At 42.5% G+C, this 19,702-nt stretch overlaps 1 protein-coding gene across 2 annotated transcripts in view; it reads right to left on the bottom strand.

The window, feature by feature from the left end:
* Positions 1–3,457: 3,457 nt before the first annotated feature.
* The window catches only part of nucks1a (nuclear casein kinase and cyclin-dependent kinase substrate 1a), a 29,625-nt gene continuing 13,380 nt past the window's right edge, over positions 3,458–19,702 (bottom strand). The window contains exons 5-8 of one of the 2 annotated variants that reach the window (XM_046309981.1): positions 18,287–18,436; positions 18,052–18,198; positions 5,716–5,874; positions 3,458–5,555 (exon numbers count right to left, since the gene is read on the bottom strand). In XM_046309981.1, coding sequence (XP_046165937.1) covers positions 5,281–5,555; positions 5,716–5,874; positions 18,052–18,198; positions 18,287–18,436 — 731 coding nt within the window. In that variant the 3' untranslated portion in view covers positions 3,458–5,280. The remainder of the gene's footprint in view (positions 5,556–5,715; positions 5,875–18,051; positions 18,199–18,286; positions 18,437–19,702) is intronic. The other variant, XM_046309982.1, reaches the window with a different exon arrangement.

Genomic DNA, 19,702 nt, shown 5'->3' with positions numbered 1-19,702 from the left:
AGCCAGACTTGTGGAGGTCTACAATTTTTTTTTCTGAGGTCTTGGCAGGTTTCTTTTGATTTTCCCATGATGTCAAGCAAAGATGCACTGAGTTTGAAGGTAGGCCTTGAAATACATCCACAGGTACACCTCCAATTGACTCAAATGATGTCAATTAGCCTATCAGATGCTTCGAAAGGCATGGCATAATTTTCTGTAATTTTCCAAGCTGTTTAAAGGCACAGTCAACTTACTGTATGTAAACTTCTGATCCACTGGAATTGTGATAAAGTGAATAATAAGTTAAATAATCTGTCTGTAAACAATATTTGTGTCATGCACAAAGTAGATGCCCTAACCAACTTCAAAACTATAGTTTGTTAACAAGAAATTTGTGGAGTGGTTGGAGTTTTAATGACTCCAACCTAAGTGTATGTAAACTTCCGACTTCAACTGTATATCAAATGATTATGTAAAATAAAATGTATGACAGCTTTTTTTTACAAACTTTTTTTATTTTACTATGTCAATATGTCTTTGTTAATGTGTTGGCACCAAAACAGAGTTAATTGAAAATGCCATGGTTGGTTAATGCTTATTTAATTAATTAGGCTATTTTCTCTTTAACCATATAGTCTATCCACTAGAAACTCATGAACAATATGGATACAGATATAGAACATTTATACTATATATATATATATGAATACATTTAAAAGTTATTGAAGTATACATTACCAAAGTTACCCAAGATTGCCATAGATGACATGTTAATTACCAAAATGACTAAATGTTCTGGTAACTGTTAAAATACTGGTAGCTGTGCAACCCTACTCGCACATGAAATACAGAGCTCGACATCACAAAACAACTAGTTAAATCTGTATAAAAAGTAGGTTGCCTTTATTAGAAGCCGGGAAACCAAAATGTCATCAACATCATTGTTGTCGTTAATACTTTAAGACCACAATATTGCCTTCATCATCATTACCATCATCGTCGCTACTCACTTTTCCACAACATGCAAAATATTCAACAGTTCAGCGTTCCCATTCCACAACACTGACAAAAGCTTCTTGGCGCAATCACCTGTAAGAATCACAATTTTGCTTACATTTACATTTGCCAGTACAATTTAAGATGCATAGAAGAAAACAAATGAAAAGCAATATGAATGCAGGGATATTGAAGAAAGGATGGGAAAGAAATAGTAAGTCCATTGTTTATCATGTTCATGTTAAACAGGGGGATTCAAATCTGGGCCTGGAGGTACACAGCACTACTGGTTTCAATCCTTCCCCTGATTCAAACCTCTTACCATGTAAGAGAGTTGTCTGGCCAACCAGTGACATGAGTCATTTGATTAACTAGCAGAAGAGAAGCCTAAAAGTATGGACCTTATAGCCCTATGTGGGATCCCCTACTGCCTGGACACAGAAACCCCACACAGTTCAAGCATTGTGTCATTCAGGAACATGATACAATCCCTATACTAAGATGACCAATCCAAATTAACTCCTAACCCTAAGGCTCATGTGGAGCCAAGGCTTGAATAGGCAATTTGGTAATCAATAACGTTTGATTCTTGTCATCAAAATTAGCTAATACCCATCTTTGATCTACAGAAGTGCTTGGACCTATAGGGGCCAGTTTGGAGTTAGGCATATAAACACTTGTCCACTGCCGTCAGGAGGGTACCAGGGAAAGTGCACCAGAACCAAAGTTTGGTTTGGGTCTGCTGAAACATCTTCTAGGGCACATATTTGCAGTCTTGAGCAATTTGGTCAGAACATCATTGGGTCTGACAGGCCAAAAAATATATACATACAGTGGTCCCTTGGTATAATAACAGCTTTGATCTCAGTCAGCTAGGTCTTCTATTTCATTATTTTCTTTGATGACAGACATCCCCTCCACGTCAATCTCTAATACTATGTTAGATCTATGGCTTCAGTTGGTCAACATCCGAGGCAGAGCACTCATTTGCGGAATTCCAAAGCGACCACTAGCCCCAACGCCCTAGGCACTCCTGTAGGCCGGGTGGAATCATTTCAATCTACAGGTTTAGTATTCACACTAACATCCCTCCAAACCCCATGTATTACGCCATACCGAGAGCCCCTCTAGTTTAGTAGTACCAAGGGAATTATAAGGCAATAAGAAACTGAGTCAATCTTTAAGCACCCAAACTTGTTTTAATTACTAGTAGCTTTTATTCTCAGCGAAAACAATAATGAACCACAGACCAAGAATGCTTTACAATTTGGCTCAAAAATGTTTTCAGCCCAGGGAGGAGTAACAAACGTTCTCTTGCACTCATTTCATGCCTTCTCTTTCACTTCTGCCCGTGTACACTCTTATTTGCAGATCTGAAACAACCGGAAAGGCATAAGCAGTGGTTTGACCTAGATTCCTTCATATAGAGTACCACAGTATGAGTCATAATACCTAGCGGTCAAAAAAGGAAATGGTTCCAATTGTTTTTCCACCATTCATTTCTCATAGTGGACTTTAGAAACACTTCAAATAAAATAAGGACTGTGTTTCGTGTACTTACCCTGGTGTGACGTTTTGATAACGGTGTGAATCTCTCTAGGACAATGTGACTTAATATTGGCCTGTATTTACCCACCTAAAATTAAATGCTAATTAGCTGCTAATGTGGATATCATAAAGAACTACAAACGCCATGATGATCTGGATAAGACCCCTGAATCGAGGCAAACGGTAAGAATCTCTGGGTTAACTAATAAATTGGCTACATTTCTTTAAATGGACAATTCTGTGAACTGTCTTGTGCAGGTTTAACATTGACAATTTACCGGTTAGCAAAGATGTCAGCTTGAGATAACATGCAGGAGCTTGCAGGGATTTGTAGTCTTGCTAATGTCTACTTTGATGCTAATTAGCATTTTCGAATCACAGTAAATAGAGCCAAATATAATAAGTCACCTTGTCTGAGAGATATTTACACGGTTATCAAAACATCACCAGTGTAAGCCTAAACAAAAGACAGTCCTTATTTTAATTGTTTCTAAAAATGTATGGTGGAGAAACAATTAGAACCATTTCCGTTTGACCGCTGGGAATTATGGCACCCGGTGGGGCTCTATTGCTGTCACTTATCTAGTCCTATCAGATCTGTGAAGGGCAGAATAGGGGAAATGCAGCTAGTTTTTATTGGTTGTAGAGGAGAGCAGAGGAGAGGTATAGAGAAAAACATATGCCGGCATCACTGTTGACTACATCAACATCCTAACTTCTGTCTGAGGTGAATGAGCCGTGTGTGTGTGTGTGTGTGTGTGTGTGTGTGTGAGTGAGAGAGGGAAGGAGTAAGTATGAGCTGAGTGCAGGAGAGGGAGAACGCGTGAGATGAGCAATAGAATGAGAGAAAAGGAGAGTGGAACAGAAAGGAGTTGCTGGGTCTGCTCCCCTAGTCTGCCTAAACCCAGCAGAAAAACAGATGGATAGGCTCGACTTTTCTTTTTAAAATCAAGATACATTTTATTTATTTTCTTAAAAAACAAACATTACAAAAATCTGAATAGAGAATTGAAACAAACCAACAAAACATTCATTTTAGGGGCTCTCAAAAAAACAACTCTCGATTCAATTAAAAAGGCTTGTGGATGCCTGGCACAAAGGGTTGAACATTGAAAGGATGCTCTGGCCATGCCAGGGTAGTGTGCGTGTTGGCATGGGTGTATGGTTTATGCTTGTGTCATGCCCAGCACAGATGCAGCCAAAATCTCAGAACCACAAACCAATGGTAGAGGGTCTAGGGTGAGGAAACACCAACCCCCCTGAGCGTGTGCTCCATCACAACCACACACGGGTAGTACCAGCACACAGCAAAAACAGGCTCTCTTAGGGCTGATCTAAGACCTGCTTCCATGACCCCCTCTCACGACATAATTAACTGTTTACAGCTCAGAGCAATCTCTCTGTCTCAAGCACAATAACACACAGCTACTCCAAAGTGATCTTCAACTCTGTTCCTTGTACTAGGAATGTACTGTTATATTGAATATCATGTAAAAATGTGTTGGGTGTGCGCTGATTGTTATTTGTCCCGTGCCAATTATTCTGCCTATTTGCTTTAATAAAATCAAAACAATTGATCTCAAAGCACGACTGGACAGTTCTATATTCAATAACAAGCTTTGTGTATGTGTTATAGTGAAGACACAGGGCCAGAGCTTAACTTCGGAGTAGGTGGAAATACAACAGCATTAATTCAACCAAGTTAACATTTAAAATAACAACCGTAAAACCTTCCTTAAAACATATTGTGTTTGAGAGTTTAAAAAGCACTTTGTCAGTGTCGGCACAGCGCTATGTGGTGAGTGGGCACAGGACCTAAGGGAGAACAATCTAACACGCTTACATATCCTCCCTCCGAGTCTCCAGTGTGGCCTTCTCTGATTAGTCAGCGTTGGGCTGTAACTAAACCAATGGGTATTGTGGCACAGTGAATAAAAATAAAAAAGTGCTTTGATTGGACAACAGCAGTCCACTGAGAAACCAGGATAGAGATGGAAACCCTAACCCAGACAGGCCCAGGGCTCAGTAATCACTGATCTTTCACTACTAGATAGGTCAAGCAAGGGTTATACTACATAGCTTTCACCTATCCAGTCATGTCAGACCAGAGATTACATGGAGAGGGGAATGGAGAACTCAGCAGATAAAGAAAATTGCTAGAATATATATATATATTTTTTTTAATAGAAGGCTCACTTGCACACCCATCAGCCTGCAGAAAGAAAAGGAATGACTCTACACTTCAAGCGACTGTTGAGGACAGATGTCCACTAGCACGGAGCTCTCAGAAAGGCAAACTAACAAAGCCCAAATAACTGTTTTCTGAGCTTCACACAGACTTGTGTAGGAAAGACTAATGCAGCCACTGTGGAGAGGGAGATGAAAAAGAGAAGAGAGGTGTGCCAGTAGAGGTGTAGATGAGCAGAGGGGACAGGGATGGAGGAATGGGACATGTTCAGAGAGAGGGAGTAAAATCTCACTTGTTCTTTCCTTCCATCCCTCACAGCCATATGGTATGCATGTTCTTATGCACACAGATACGATGTGCTCAGTCAGTCAGTCATTACGGGAAGTCAGTCATTACGGGAAGCCAGACACTAAACAACAAACACTAAACAACAAATCCACATGAGGTTCAAACCATTGAGCCAGGCCACCAATGAAACCAAAATAAACTCTAAACTAAGAGAAACAAAAAACTTGAGAAGGTAAAGAGAGGGAATGGGGAAGAGAGAGAGAGGTGGGACTTCTGTGGGTCTAGTCTTCCCCAGAGGGCACGTCCTCTTCCGATCCGTCCTCCTCTTCCTCCTCCTCCTCCTCCTCATCTTCCTTTTCCTTCTTCTCCTTCCCGGGTGCCTCCTTTGTTTTCTTGGGAGTGGGGGAGGAGTCCTTCTTCACCACCACCTCCTCCTCCTCTTCCTCCAGGGGGCTCTCTGGCTCCTCCTCTTCCTCCTCTTTGGGCGAGCTCTTCTCCAGGGCCTTGGCAGCACTGGGGCGACCTTTACCCTTTCCTTTCATTGGGCTGGGGGTCACTGGGGGAGGAGAGACACACACAAAGTTATGAATACACATTCATTCAAAGAAGTTATGAGGCTGGGAAGATACTTACACATTATCTGAAAAAAGCATATAACAACCGATGCTTGCAGTTCTGAAGAATATGGGTGATTGATTCATGATGAGCGGTCCTACCAGTGGCCTTTAGTCGTGGTTTGGGGGATTTCTTTTCCTTCCTTTCTGGCCGGCTCCGTTTGATCACCTTCTTGCTGCTCCTCTTGCTCTTGGAGCGGCCATAGTCACTATCATCATCATCCTCAACCATGAAGTCTTCATCACTGCCCGACTCATCAGCTAGAGAGAGGAGGACGAGGTGGTGATTATTGGTAATTTCACCTGACAAATACACTACATGGCCAAAAGTATGGTCACCTGCTCGTCAAACATCTCATTCCAGAATCATGGGCATTAATGTAGTTGGTCCCTCCTTTGCTGCTGTAACAGCCACCAGTCTTCTGGGAGGCTTTGCACTAGATGTTTGACCATTGCTGCGGTGACTTGCTTCCATTCAGTCAAATGAGCATTAGTGAGGTCGGGCACTGACGTTGGGCGATGAGGCCTGGCTCGTTGTTGACATTACAATTCATCCCAAAGGTGTTCACTGGGGTTGAAGTCAGGGCTCTGTGCAGGCCAGTCAAGTTCTTCCACACCGATCTTGACAAACCATTTCTTTATGGACCTTCCTTTGTGCACAGGGGGCATTGTCATGCTGAAACAGGAAAGGGCCTTCCCCAAACTGTTGCCACAAAGTTGGGAAGCACTCAATCTAGAATGTCATTGAACGCTACAGCGTTAAGATTTCCCTTCACTGGTACTAAGGGGCCTGAACCATGAAAAACAGCCACAGACCATTATTCCTCCTCCACCAAACTTTACCGTTGGCACTATTCATTCAGCCAGGTAGCATTTGCCTGTTCATCCACCAAATCCAGATTTGTCCGTTGGACTGCCAGAAGGTGAAGCATGATTCATCACTCCAGAGAACGCGTTTCCATTGCTCCAGTCCAATGGCGGAGAGCTTTACACCACTCCAGCCGGCGCTTGGCATTGCGCATGGTTAGCTTAGACTTGTGTGCGGTTGCTCGGCCATGGAAACCAATTTTCTTGAAGCTCCCGACGAACCGTTCTTTGAAACTCGGTAGTGAGTGTTGAAACAGAGGACAGGCCATTTTTACACGCCACAGCACTCGGCAATCCCGTTCTGTGAGCTTGTGTGGTCTATCAATTTACAGCTGAATAGTTCCCAGACTTTTCCACTTCCCAACAACTGCACTTACAGTTGACCGGGGTAGATCTAGCAGAGCAGAAATTTTTACAAACTGACTTGTTGGAAAGGTGGCATCCTATGGTGGTGCAACGTTGAAAGTCAGAGCTCTTCAGAATGGGCCATTCTATTGCAAATGTTTGTCTATGGAGATTGCATGGTTTTGACAATATTGTAACATTATTTTGTTCTAGTTTGCAGTTTATATGCACACACACACTACAGTTCAAAGGTTTGGGGTCACTTGGAAATTTCCTTGTTTTTGAAGAGCACATTTTTTGTCCATTAAAATATCAAATTGATCAGAAATAGTGTAGACATTGTTAATGTTTTAAATGACCATTGTAGCTGGAAATGGCAGATTTTTTTATGGAAAATCTACAAAGGCGTACAGAGGCCCATTACCAGCAACCATCACTCCTGTGTTCCAATGGCACATTGTGTTAGCTAATCTAAGTATATCATTAGAAAACCCTTTTGCAATTATGTTAGTATAGCTGAAAACTGTTGTCCTGATTAAAGAAGCAAGAAAACTGACCTTCTTTAGATTAGTTGAGTATCTGTAGCATCAGCATTTGTGAGTTTGATTACAGGCTCAAAATGGCCAGAAACAAAGGACTTTCTTCTGAAACTCGTCAGTCTATTCCGATTCTGAGAAATGAAGGCGAGAAAACTGTCAAGAAACTGAAGATCTTCATTGAAAATCGCAAACTGTCTCTAACCAGAATAAAACTAGTGGGAGGCCCCGGTGCACAACTGAGCAAGAAGAAAGTACATTATTAGAGTGTCTAGTTTGAGATAGACGCCTCAAGTCCTCAACTGGCAGCTTCAATAAATAGTACCCGCAAAACACGAGTCTCAACGTCAACAGCGAAGTGGCGACTCCAGGATGCTGGCCTTCTAGGCAGAGTTGCAAAGAAAAAGCCACATCAGACTGGCCAATAAAGTAAAACATTTATACGTGTTAACCCTCGCAAGGCTGCCGGCCCAGAAGGCATCCCTAGCCGCGTCCTCAGAGCATGCGCAGACCAGCTGGCTGGTGTGTTTACAGACATATTCAATCAATCTTTATCCCAGTCTGCTGTTCCCACATGCTTCAAGAGGGCAACCATTGTTCCTGTTCCCAAGAACGCTAAGGTAACTAAACTAAATGAATATCGCCTCGTAGCACTCACTTCTGCCATCATCAAGTGCTTTGAGAGACTAGTCAAGGACCATATCACCTCCACCCTACCTGACACCCAAGACCCACTCCAATTTGTCCACAGACGACGCAATCACAATGACACTGCACACTGCCCTAACCCATCTGGACAAGAGGAATACCTATGTCATCAACTACAGCTAAGCATTTAACATCATAGTACATTCCAAACTAGTCATTAAGCTCGAGACCCTGGGTTTCGACCCCACCCTGTGCAACTGGGTCCTGGACATTCTGACGGGCCACCCCCAGGTGGTGAGGGTAGGAAACAACATCTCCACCCCGCTGATCCAAAACACTGGGGACTCACAAGGGTGCATTCTCAGCCCTCTCCTGTACTCCCTGTTCACCCATGACTGCGTGGCCAGGCACGTCTCCAATTCAATCATCAAGTTTACAGTGGCAGGCTTGATTACGAACAACAACGAGACAGCCTACGGGGAGGAGGTGAGGGCCCTCAGAGTGTGGTGTCAGAAAAATAACCTCACACTCAATGTCAACAAAACAAAGGAGATGATTGTAGACTTCAGGAAACAGCCCCCCTATCTACATCGATGGGACAGTAGTGGAGAAGGTGGAAAGCTTTAAGTTCCTCGGCATACACATCACGGACAAACTGAAAAGGTCCACCCACACAGACAGTGGGGTGAAGGCGCAATAACACCTCAAGAGGATGAAGAAATTTGGCTTGTCACCTAAAACACTCAAACTTTTACAAATGCACAACCGAGAGCATCCTGTCGGGCTGTATCACCGCCTGGTACGGCAACTGCGCCACCCACAACTGTAAGGCTCTCCAGACAGTTGTGAGGTCTGCACAACGCATCACCGGGGGGGCAAACTACCTACTCTCCAGGACACTTACACCACCCGATGTTACAGGAAGGCCAAAAAGATAATCAAGGACAACAACCACCTGAGCCACTGCCTGTTCACCCTGCTATCATCCAGAAGGCGAGGCCAGTACAGGTGCATCAAAGTAGGGGCCGAGAGACTGAAAAACAGCTTCTATCTCAAGGCCATCAGACTGTTAAACAGCCATCACTAGTGGCTGCTGCCAACAAACTGACTCAAATCTCTAGCCACTTTAATAATTAAAAACTGGATGTAATAAATGTATCACTAGTCACTTTACACAATGCCACATTATATAATAATGTTTACATACATTACTCATCTCATATGTATATACTGTACTCTATACCATCTACGGCATCTTGCCTATGCCATTCGGCCATCGCTCATCCATATATTTATATGTACATATTCGTATTCATTCATTTATACTTGTGTTTATACGGTAGTTGTTGTGAAATTGTTCAGATTCCTTGTTAGATATTACTGCATGGTTTGAATTAGAAGCACAAGCATTTCACTACACTCACATTAACATCTGCTAACCATGTGTATGTGACCAATAAACTTTGATTTGAAAAAGAAAAATTAATACGGGCAAAAAAACAGACACTGGACAGAGGAACTCTGCCTAGTAGGCCAGCATCCCGGAGTCGCCTCTTCACTGTTGATGTTGAGACTGGTGTTTTGCGGGTACTATTTAATGAAGCTGCCAGTTGAGGACTTGTGAGGCATCTGTTTCTCAAACTAGACACTAATGTACTTGTCCTCTTGCTCAGTTGTGCACCGGGACCTCCCACTCCTATTCTGGTTAGAGACAGTTTGCTCTGTTCTGTGAAGGGAGTTGTACACAGCGAGGTATGAGATCTTCAGTTTCTTGGCAATTTCTCGCATGGAATAGCGTTCATTACTCAGAACAAGAATAGACTGACGAGTTTCAGAAGAAAGTCCTTTGTTTCTGGCCATTTTGTTCCTGTAATCGAACCCACAAATGCTGATGCTCCAGATACTAAACTAGTCTAAAGACCAGTTTTCTTGCTTCTTTAAAATCAGGACAAGTTTTCAGCTATGCTAACAATTGTAAAAGGGTTTTCTAATTATCAATTAGCCTTTTAAAATGATAAACTTGGATTAGCTAACACAACATGCCATTGGAACACAGGAGTGAGGGTTGCTGATAAATGGGGCTCTGTATGCCTATGTAGATATTCCACAAAACATTTTGTTTCCAGCTACAATAGTCATTTACAACATTAACAATGTCTACACTGTATTTCTGATCGATTTGATGTTATGAAAAAATAAGTGCTTTTCTTTTAAAAACAAGGACATTTCTAAGTGACCCCAAACCTTTGAATGGTAGTGTGTGTATATAAATTTTTAAAAATCGTGAGAACCACAAGACATTTTGTGATAATACCGTATCTTGAGGTCCCTGGTAATTCCAAGCCCAAGATGTACTCTTAAGGAGCCTAATGTTACCGTTACTCCTTAAGGTTCAAGGACCTTGTTATTTTCAGCGGTAGACTGTCTCTGGCAGGCAAAACAGATAAATACATCTAAACGAAAATCGATTCTCAATTGTGATACGGTTCTAGAACCATAAATCACTTTAATTTTATATTACATGAAAATAACTTCACAAATGCAAAATACACATTGAAGGCCAGCCTTATCACGTTTGAAGCCAACAGTATTTTTCTGTTACACTCAGGTATCCGGTACAAGTCAAATAACACTATATTATAGAATGTTGTATGTGCTGAATTGTCACGTGCAAGGCAAGCGCCAACACTATCAGAGCTGTACACAAGCGCACACCGGCCACAAACGATGGGTTTACAATACCGCGCTGGTAATAAGGACGTATTTATTCGCCCGCAACTTCTGGGGTAGCTAGCTAGCAATGACCAGTAGAAACTGCAGTAATTTTAATTATTCTTAACAATGATATCAGAATCCTTGTGAGTAAGTATTAGCTAGGTATACACTTGTTGTTCGCCTATTGAAATTGTACTTCAGTTCATGAAAATAAATAGCTAGCCAGCTACTTAACCCGGTTGACCAAAGCTAACGTTATATGCAGCCAGCTAGCTTCATCTGGCTACTGAGGCTCAACTGGACCCGGATGTGTTGTGAAGCTAGCCACAATAAAGATTAGGCACAATAGTAGAATTTGCAGATTGCCTTCAAAATAAAAGTACCTCTTTGAAAGTGATGGTTACAATTGGTGGAATCATGCCATATTTATACTAGATCATGTTAAACAAGGTTGGAAGTAAAGCAATGGAATGGGGGTATCAGTCTACTCGGTGACACCCACAGAACACAACCTAAGAGTTTACGCAAATGTTAGCGTTGTAGCTCTTATCGCGGGAGTGACTGTGTGAAATGACCTACCCAGTCAGCCTGTTGTGTGCATTGACATTCATATTGCACTATACAGCTTTACCTAAGGATTGGGGATCAATGAAATGGGAAATCAGTCTACTCAGTACCAAAGAGATTTTTCTCCAACGTCCTCCTCAGAGTTATCAGACTCCAAAACATCCATGCAGTATTGTTTCTCCTCAGGAATAGTGTTCAATACACATTGGTTGACAATAACTGTGGCTCAATTCTCTGTTGTTTCAGAGTTCCGCAATCACATGCTGACCAGACATGTCGCGTGCGTCGCAAAATAAATATAGAAATCCATGTTATTCAATTATTGCACCCACACTGCTCGCGCCCGCCGACGAGCATCTGCGATGCCAAGGGCTAAAATAGAAGTCATTCCTATTTCTGACGCAGATCGTGCTGCAAGTCCTGCCTCTACAATCTCCTCATTGGTTTATAGAAGCAGGTACCCACGTGCCATCTAATTGGTTATACCCACGTGGGTGATTGAAAAACTAAATGTGTTGTTGGTCGTCGTGGTAATACTATGTAAGTGTAGATGCCAATCACCATATAAATTCAAAGATGAAAAAGCCTGGAAGGAGGAGAGATGACTAGAAACGATTCAGTTGGCCGTTTTATGTGTGGATTAATTATCGGAGTAGCGGACCTTGATGCATCTCAGGTAAAATAACTCAATGTTTATATCCCGGGACAAATTAGCTAGCAAGTTCAAGCTAACTAGCTAAATTGCCATACATGTTGAATGCTTTTGGACCTGTCCCCAAGTTAATGTAATTGGTTCAGAGTTGGTTTTGATATTTTAACCTGTGTGTCATGATCGCGTTTGTTATAGGGGGACAAAATACATTTATGCATGATAGCGCACGTTGCCGGTTTGGGTTCCGTGTAAGAGCTACGACGCTAATGTTCTCTGGGTGTTACTGAGTAGACCGATACCCCATGTCATTGATCCACTATCCATAGGCAAGGCTGTACAGTGAAATAAGTATGCTCCTAATGCAATTCTAAAGTATAATACATCCACTGAGATTTAAACAAATATTATTTGTCACATACACATGGTTAGCAGATGTTAATGCGAGTGTAGCAAAATGCTTGTGCTTCAAGTTCCGACCACGCAGTAATATCTAACAAGTAATCTAACCTAACAATTTCACAACAACTACCTTATACACATACACAAGTATAAAGGGATGAATATGAATACATACATAAAAATATATACAGTGCCTTGCGAAAGTATTCGGCCCCCTTGAACTTTGCGACCTTTTGCCACATTTCAGGCTTCAGACAAAGATATAAAACTGTATTTTTTTGTGAAGAATCAACAACAAGTGGGACACAATCATGAAGTGGAACGACATTTATTGGATATTTCAAACTTTTTTAGCAAATCAAAAACTGAAAAATTGGGCGTGCAAAATTATTCAGCCCCCTTAAGTTAATACTTTGTAGCGCCACCTTTTGCTGCGATTACAGCTGTAAGTCGCTTGGGGTATGTCTCTATCAGTTTTGCACATCGAGAGACTGAAATGTTTTCCCATTCCTCCTTGCAAAACAGCTCGAGCTCAGTGAGGTTGGATGGAGAGCATTTGTGAATAGCAGTTTTCAGTTCTTTCCACAGATTCTCGATTGGATTCAGGTCTGGACTTTGACTTGGCCATTCTAACACCTGGATATGTTTATTTTTGAACCATTGTAGATTTTGCTTTATGTTTTGGATCATTGTCTTGTTGGAAGACAAATCTCCTTCCCAGTCTCAGGTCTTCTGCAGACTCCATCGGGATTTCTTCCAGAATGGTCCTGTATTTGGCTCCATCCATCTTCCCATCAATTTTAACCATCTTCCCTGTCCCTGCTGAAGAAAAGCAGGCCCAAACCATGATGCTGCCACCACCATGTTTGACAGTGGGGATGGTGTGTTCAGGGTGATGAGCTGTGTTGCTTTTACGCCAAACATAACGTTTTGCATTGTTGCCAAAATGTTCAATTTTGGTTTCATCTGACCAGAGCACCTTCTTTCACATGTATGGTGTGTCTCCCAGGTGGCTTGTGGCAAACTTTAAACGACACTTTTTATGGATATCTTTAAGAAATGGCTTTCTTCTTGCCACTCTTCCATAAAGGCCAGATTTGTGCAATATACGACTGATTGTTGTCCTATGGACAGAGTCTCCCACCTCAGCTGTAGATCTCTGCAGTTCATCCAGAGTGATCATGGGCCTCTTGGCTGCATCTCTGATCAGTCTTCTCCTTGTATGAGCTGAAAGTTTAGAGGGACGGCCAGGTCTTGGTAGATTTCCAGTGGTCTGATACTCCTTCCATTTCAATATTATCGCTTGCACAGTGCTCCTTGGGATGTTTAAAGCTTGGGAAATCTTTTTGTATCCAAATCCGGCTTTAAACTTCTTCACAACAGTATCTCGGACCTGCCTGGTGTGTTCCCTGTTCTTCAGTTCCCTGTTCGTGCAGGTGCATTTATACGGAGACTTGATTACACACAGGTGGATTGTATTTATCATCATTAGTCATTTAGGTCAACATTTAGGTCAACATTGGATCATTCAGAGATCCTCACTGAACTTATGGAGAGAGTTTGCTGCACTGAAAGTAAAGGGGCTGAACAATTTTGCACGCCCAATTTTTCAGTTTTGAAAAGTTTGAAATATCCAATAATTGTCGTTCCACTTCATGATTGTGTCCCACTTGTTGTTGATTCTTGACAAAAAAATACAGTTTTATATCTTTATGTTTGAAGCCTGAAATGTGGCAAAAGGTCGCAAAGTTCAAGGGGGCCGAATGTTCAGTTTGTCCGTGATGTGTATGCCGAGTAACTTAAAACTTACAACCCTCTCCACTACTGTCCCGTCAATGTGGATAGGGGGGTGCTCCCTCTGCTGTTTCCTGAAATCCACGATCATCTCCTTTGTTTTGTTGACATTGGGTGTGAGGTTATTTTTCTGACACCACACTCCGAGGGCCCTCACCTCCTCCCTGTAGGCCATCTTGTTGGTAATCAAGCCTACCACTGTAGTGTCTTCTGCAAACTTGATGATTGAGTTGGAGGCGTGCATGGCCACGCAGTCATGGGTGAACAGGGCGTACAGGAGAGGGCTGAGAATGTGCCCTTGTGGGGCCCTAGTGTTGAGGATCAGCAGGGTGGAGATGTTACCTACCCTCACCACCACCCGTCAGGAAGTCCAGGACCCAGTTGCACAGGGCTGGCAGGGTCTCGAGCTTAATGATGAGTTTGGAGGGTACTATGGTGTTAAATGCTGAGCTGTTGTCGATTTACAGCATTCTTACATAGCTATTCCTCTTGTCCAGATGGGTTAGGGCAGTGTGCAGTATGATTGCGTTGTCTGTGAACCTATTGGGGAGGTAAGCAAATTGGAGTGGGTCTAGGTTGTCAGGTAGGGTGGAGGTGATATGGTCCTTGACTAGTCTCTCAAAGCACTTCATGATGACTGAAGTGAGTGCTACGGGGCAGTAGTCATTTAGCTCAGTTACCTTAGCGTTCTTGGGAACAGGAACAGTGGTTGCCCTCTTGAAGCATGTGGGAACAGCAGACTGGGGATAAGGATTGATTGAATATGTCCGTAAACACAGCAGCAAGCTGGTCTGCGCATGCTCTGAGGACGTGGCCGGGGATGCCGTCTGGGCCTGCAGCCTCGCGAGGGTTAACACGTTTAAATGTTTTACTCACGTTGGCTGCAGTGAAGGAGAGCCCACAGGCTTTGGTAGCGGGCCATGTCAGTGGCACTGTATTGTCCTCAAAGTGAGCAAAGAAGTTGTTTAGTCTGTCTGGGAGCAAGAAATCGTGGTCCGCGACAGGGCTGGTTTTTGTTTTGTAGTCCGTGATTGACTGTAGACCATGCCACATACCTCTCGTGTCTGAGCTGTTGAATTGCGACTCCACTTTGTCTCTATACTGATGCTTAGCTTGTTAGATTGCCTTGCAGAGGGAATTGCTACACTGTTTGTATTTGATCATGTTTCCAGTCACCTTGCCCTGATTAAAAGCAGTGCTTCGCGCTTTCAGTTTTGCGTGAATGCTGCCATCAATCCACGGTTTCTCGTTGGGGAATGTTTTAATAGACACTATGGGTACAACATCACCGATGCACTTGTTAATAAACTCGCTCGCCGAATCAGCGTGTTCTTCAATGTTGTTGTTCGACGCTATGCGGAACATATCCCAGTCCACGTGATCGAAGCAATCTTGAAGCGTGGAATCCGATTGGTCGGACCAGCGATGAACAGACCTGAGCACAGGTGCTCCCTGTTTTAGTTTCTGTCTATAGGCTGGGAGCAACAAAATGGAGTCTTGGTCAGCTTTTCCGAAAGGAGGGCGGGGGAGGGCTTTATATGCGTCGCGGAATTTAGAGTAACAATGATCCAGGGTTTTGCCAGCCCGGGTCGTGCAATCGATGTGCTGGTAAAATATAGGGAGCCTTGTTTTCACATTAGCCTTGTTAAAATCCCCAGCTACAATAAATGCATCCTCAGGATATGTGGTTTCCAGTTTACATAGAGTCAAATGAAGTTATTTCAGGGCCGTCGATGTGTCTGCTTGAGGGAGAATATACACGACTGTGATTATGATCGAAGAGAATTCTCTTGGTAGATAATGTGGTCGGCAATTGATTGTAAGGAATTATAAGTCTGGTGAACAGAAGGACTTGAGTTTCTGCATGTTATCACACCACATCTCGTTAATCATAAGGCATACACCCCTGCCTTTCTTCTTACCAGAGAGATGCTTGTTTCTGTCGGCACAATGCGTGAAGAAACCAGGTGGCTGTACCGACTCCGATAGCGTGTCTCGCGTGAGCCATGTTTCCATGAAACAAAGAACGTTAGTCTCTAATGTCTCTCTGGAAGACAACCCTGGCTCGGATTTCATCAACCTGGTTGTCAAGAGACTGGACATTGGCAAGTAGTAGGCTCGGGAGTGGTGGGCGGTGTGCCCGTCTACGGAGCCTGACCAGAAGACCGCTCCGTCTGCCCCTTCTGCGGCGCCTTTGTTTTGGATCGCTTGCTGGGATCCAATCCATTGTCCTGGGTGATGGACCAGAGGATCCGCTCTGGGAAAGTTGTATTCCTGGTCGTAATGTTGGTGAGTTGACGTCGCTCTTATATCCAATAGTTCCTCCTGACTGTATGTAATAAAACATAAGATTTCCTGGGGTAACAATGTAAGAAATAACATATAAAAAAATACTGCAGTTTCCTAGGAACACGAAGCGAGGCAGCCATCTCTGTCAGCGCCGAAAATTAACAAATAGTATTTTGTTGATTTTCTATAACATTCCAACCTCATGGCATAATTGTACTATTTATTTGCATCACTGTCAAAGGCATAATTTCATTTTGAAGGCTAACAGCAATGTCCACTATTGTGGCATATCCATATTGTGGCTAGCTTCACATAGATGGGTCCCGACCACCATTAATCAAATAAAAACCATCTTATAAATGAAGGTCATTTTAGATGACACCTAGTTATATAGTTAGCTAGCTAACTACAGCTACTGAAACAGGTTGTCGTTTTACTATGTTTTTGGGGAAGAACATTGTTTGCAGCCATCAGCTAGCTAGCTTTTTATGAGCAGCACTGTAGGTGCGCGAGACAACTTTACCAGCATCATACCATATGTATCTATGAATCGTTGTGACATATGAAATACGAGTGATAGTGTAATCAATGTGTAATAACTACGTAAAAAAATTATGAATGCGTTAAATTATTATGTGACGTGCAGTCATATTCAGGTCCTGATTGGTCAAAAATGTTATTTGACGTGTATCCTTTTTGACATGCAAAGACCCAAACGACGTTCCATAATTTGGATCATGCTAGATAGCTAATTAGCACAGGTGGTCCCTCGGTCTTCCATAAACAGGCGCCGTAACATGGAGATAAGGCCTGTGGGAACACTAACCCTATCAAAGGTGTCTCCATTAAGCTTTTTTTATGATTTACGCTATATGAAAGATAAAGGTCCTTATGCTTCCAAAACCGTGCATCAAGCGATGCGTGTTAATGTTCAAACCGAACATCGGGGTTCTTAAAAAAATTCCCCCTATACAGAAGACGTCTTCGTAAGGCTGGGCGGTATACTGTATTTTACCGGTTTGGGTTTTTAGCTTAACTTCTACAACGGGATTTGAATGTTTGGTTTGTTAAATGGAATACGCTGTGTGTACCTCCACTTTTATAGTTTACTTCGCTAATTGAGTAATCTCTCCAAATGCAGCTTTCGACACAGAATTAGCCCCGCCCCGTCACTCAAGGAACGCATTTCTTATTCATCGACCCCAAGACACTTGCGTTCAGTCTGCATGGTCATTTCAGCACATACAATGTTGATGACAATGACATTTTCACTTTGCTTCTTAATATAAATTCGTTTGTTTATTCGTTTGTGTTTCTACATCTGCAAACAGCTAATTTGTCTTTTCTTGAAGTTGAATTGAACAGTATAAAACAATCAGAAATAAGAAAGACCCATTTAAATCACATATAATATATATGTGTTGCCACCCCAGGGTCACGCACTAAGCAAATTTTATACAGCGAATTATTTAAAAAAAATAATAATAATACCGTGATAATATATTTTAGCCTTATTGCCCAGGCCTATGCCTTCAATTCAAATACTTATTTGTAATGTAATGGAACAGAGTCATGATCAAGGGTTAGGTCCGGGTAGGCCCGTTTTGTTTTGAGTGGTTGACTTACGGTCTGCGAAGGCCTCCTCCTTGTCTTCACGTTCCTCGTCCTCACTACCTCCGTCTCCCAGCAAGATCTCTCTCTGTTTAGACACAGCCTTGGTGGCGGCCTGGCGCACTGTACGCACCTTACGACTCACCTCCTCATCACTGTCATCTAACAAACAGAAATGTGTAGCCAGGTTATAACATACAGTCATATAATAACTGGCGTACACACTGGCACCTCAGTGTATGAGTCTTACCTGTGGGTCGTTTTCTCTTGGGTGTCCTCTTAGTGGGCTTTGCCACCTTGGCTGTCTTTCCCTTTTTGCCTCTTTTAGCTTCGTAGTCGCTCCCTCCATCCTCCTCATCTTCCTCTCCAAAGTCGTTGTCTTCATCACTGCCAAAGTCATCTGCAACCAAACAGAAAAACATTAGCAGTAGCCCGGTCACAAAGCTCCTGGCCACTAGCCTGGGCCCCTTCCCATAGCCCTAGTCCCCTTCCCATAGCCCTAGTCCCCTTCCGTCCTTGAGTGTTTTCCATTAGCGCCGGGTCGGCTAAACCAGCCAGTCACAGACGATTTTCTACTTTGACTTCATATTAACTAGGCTACTTTCCATTTAAAAAGTTCCAATTCACTTGTCTGTTGAGCACTCCCCCGCTAGAATGAACGATATGCATTACCCAGTGATCTATTTGTCAGTCACAAAGCGAGCAACCCGCCTCCGGTACAATTTGATTGCGCGGTGGTTGGATCCAGTCAAATGTCTTTACACGGAGGGAGAGCATGATGCTTGTACATTTGCACATCCCATGTAATGTAAGTGGTAATGATGAGTCAATTTACTTAGCCCAATTATTAATCAAATATTTGCAGCATTTTGCCAAAAATGGACTACATCAAGATCTGGGATTCCCAGGCAGATCCAGATATTTGTATTTTATCAGAAACATGGTTAACTGAAATAAATGTGGATTTTGAGGTTACTATTGATGGTCTTAGAGTACTCGTGCTGATAGAACGGGCAAAGGTGTTGCCATCTATACAAAAAGTCACCTTCCTGTGTCTCTTAAAGGCTACTTCCAATCCTAAACAATTCACATATCTAGCCAAGTCTTCATCTAGGTTCTCATTCTAACGTAACTGTTCTGGGAGTCTACTGCCCTAAGAAACGTTTGTTAACTAGTCCCGCTGACTTTGTCACTGGTGACTTTAGCGTGTCCTGAGGAACCCAAGACCGTTTAAAGGATTTTTTATAATAACCTAAACCTCACCCAGTTGGTTACCAAGTCCACATGACCAAATATGTCCTGATGTTTACAAATACTGCAAAGAAATGTGTGGCTAGTGGTGTTGTTTTCTCCCTGGACATTAGTGACCACTGTCCTATTGTTTGTATTAGAGATGTTAGGACTCATAGGACAAAACCATGCATTATTACAAAGAGACATTAACCTCTACCATTGTGATCTTGATGGTATCTTCGCTATACCGGATTCTGAATTGGCTCTTTATCACTTTATGACTGTTTTTAACATCACTGAAGATAAGCATGCCCCGTTTATTTATTTATTTAATATATATATATTGTTTAACTGTTCATAAGCAATAGACCCATCGTTTCACAACCTGAATTATCTGAGTTCATAAGCAATAGAGATGCTTCCTGGGCTATGG

This window comes from Oncorhynchus gorbuscha, linkage group LG18, assembly GCF_021184085.1.
Source record: "Oncorhynchus gorbuscha isolate QuinsamMale2020 ecotype Even-year linkage group LG18, OgorEven_v1.0, whole genome shotgun sequence".
Taxonomy (NCBI): Eukaryota; Metazoa; Chordata; class Actinopteri; order Salmoniformes; family Salmonidae; genus Oncorhynchus; species Oncorhynchus gorbuscha.
Note: the sequence above shows the minus strand (reverse complement) of the source record. Positions and strands in the feature narration are given on the sequence as shown.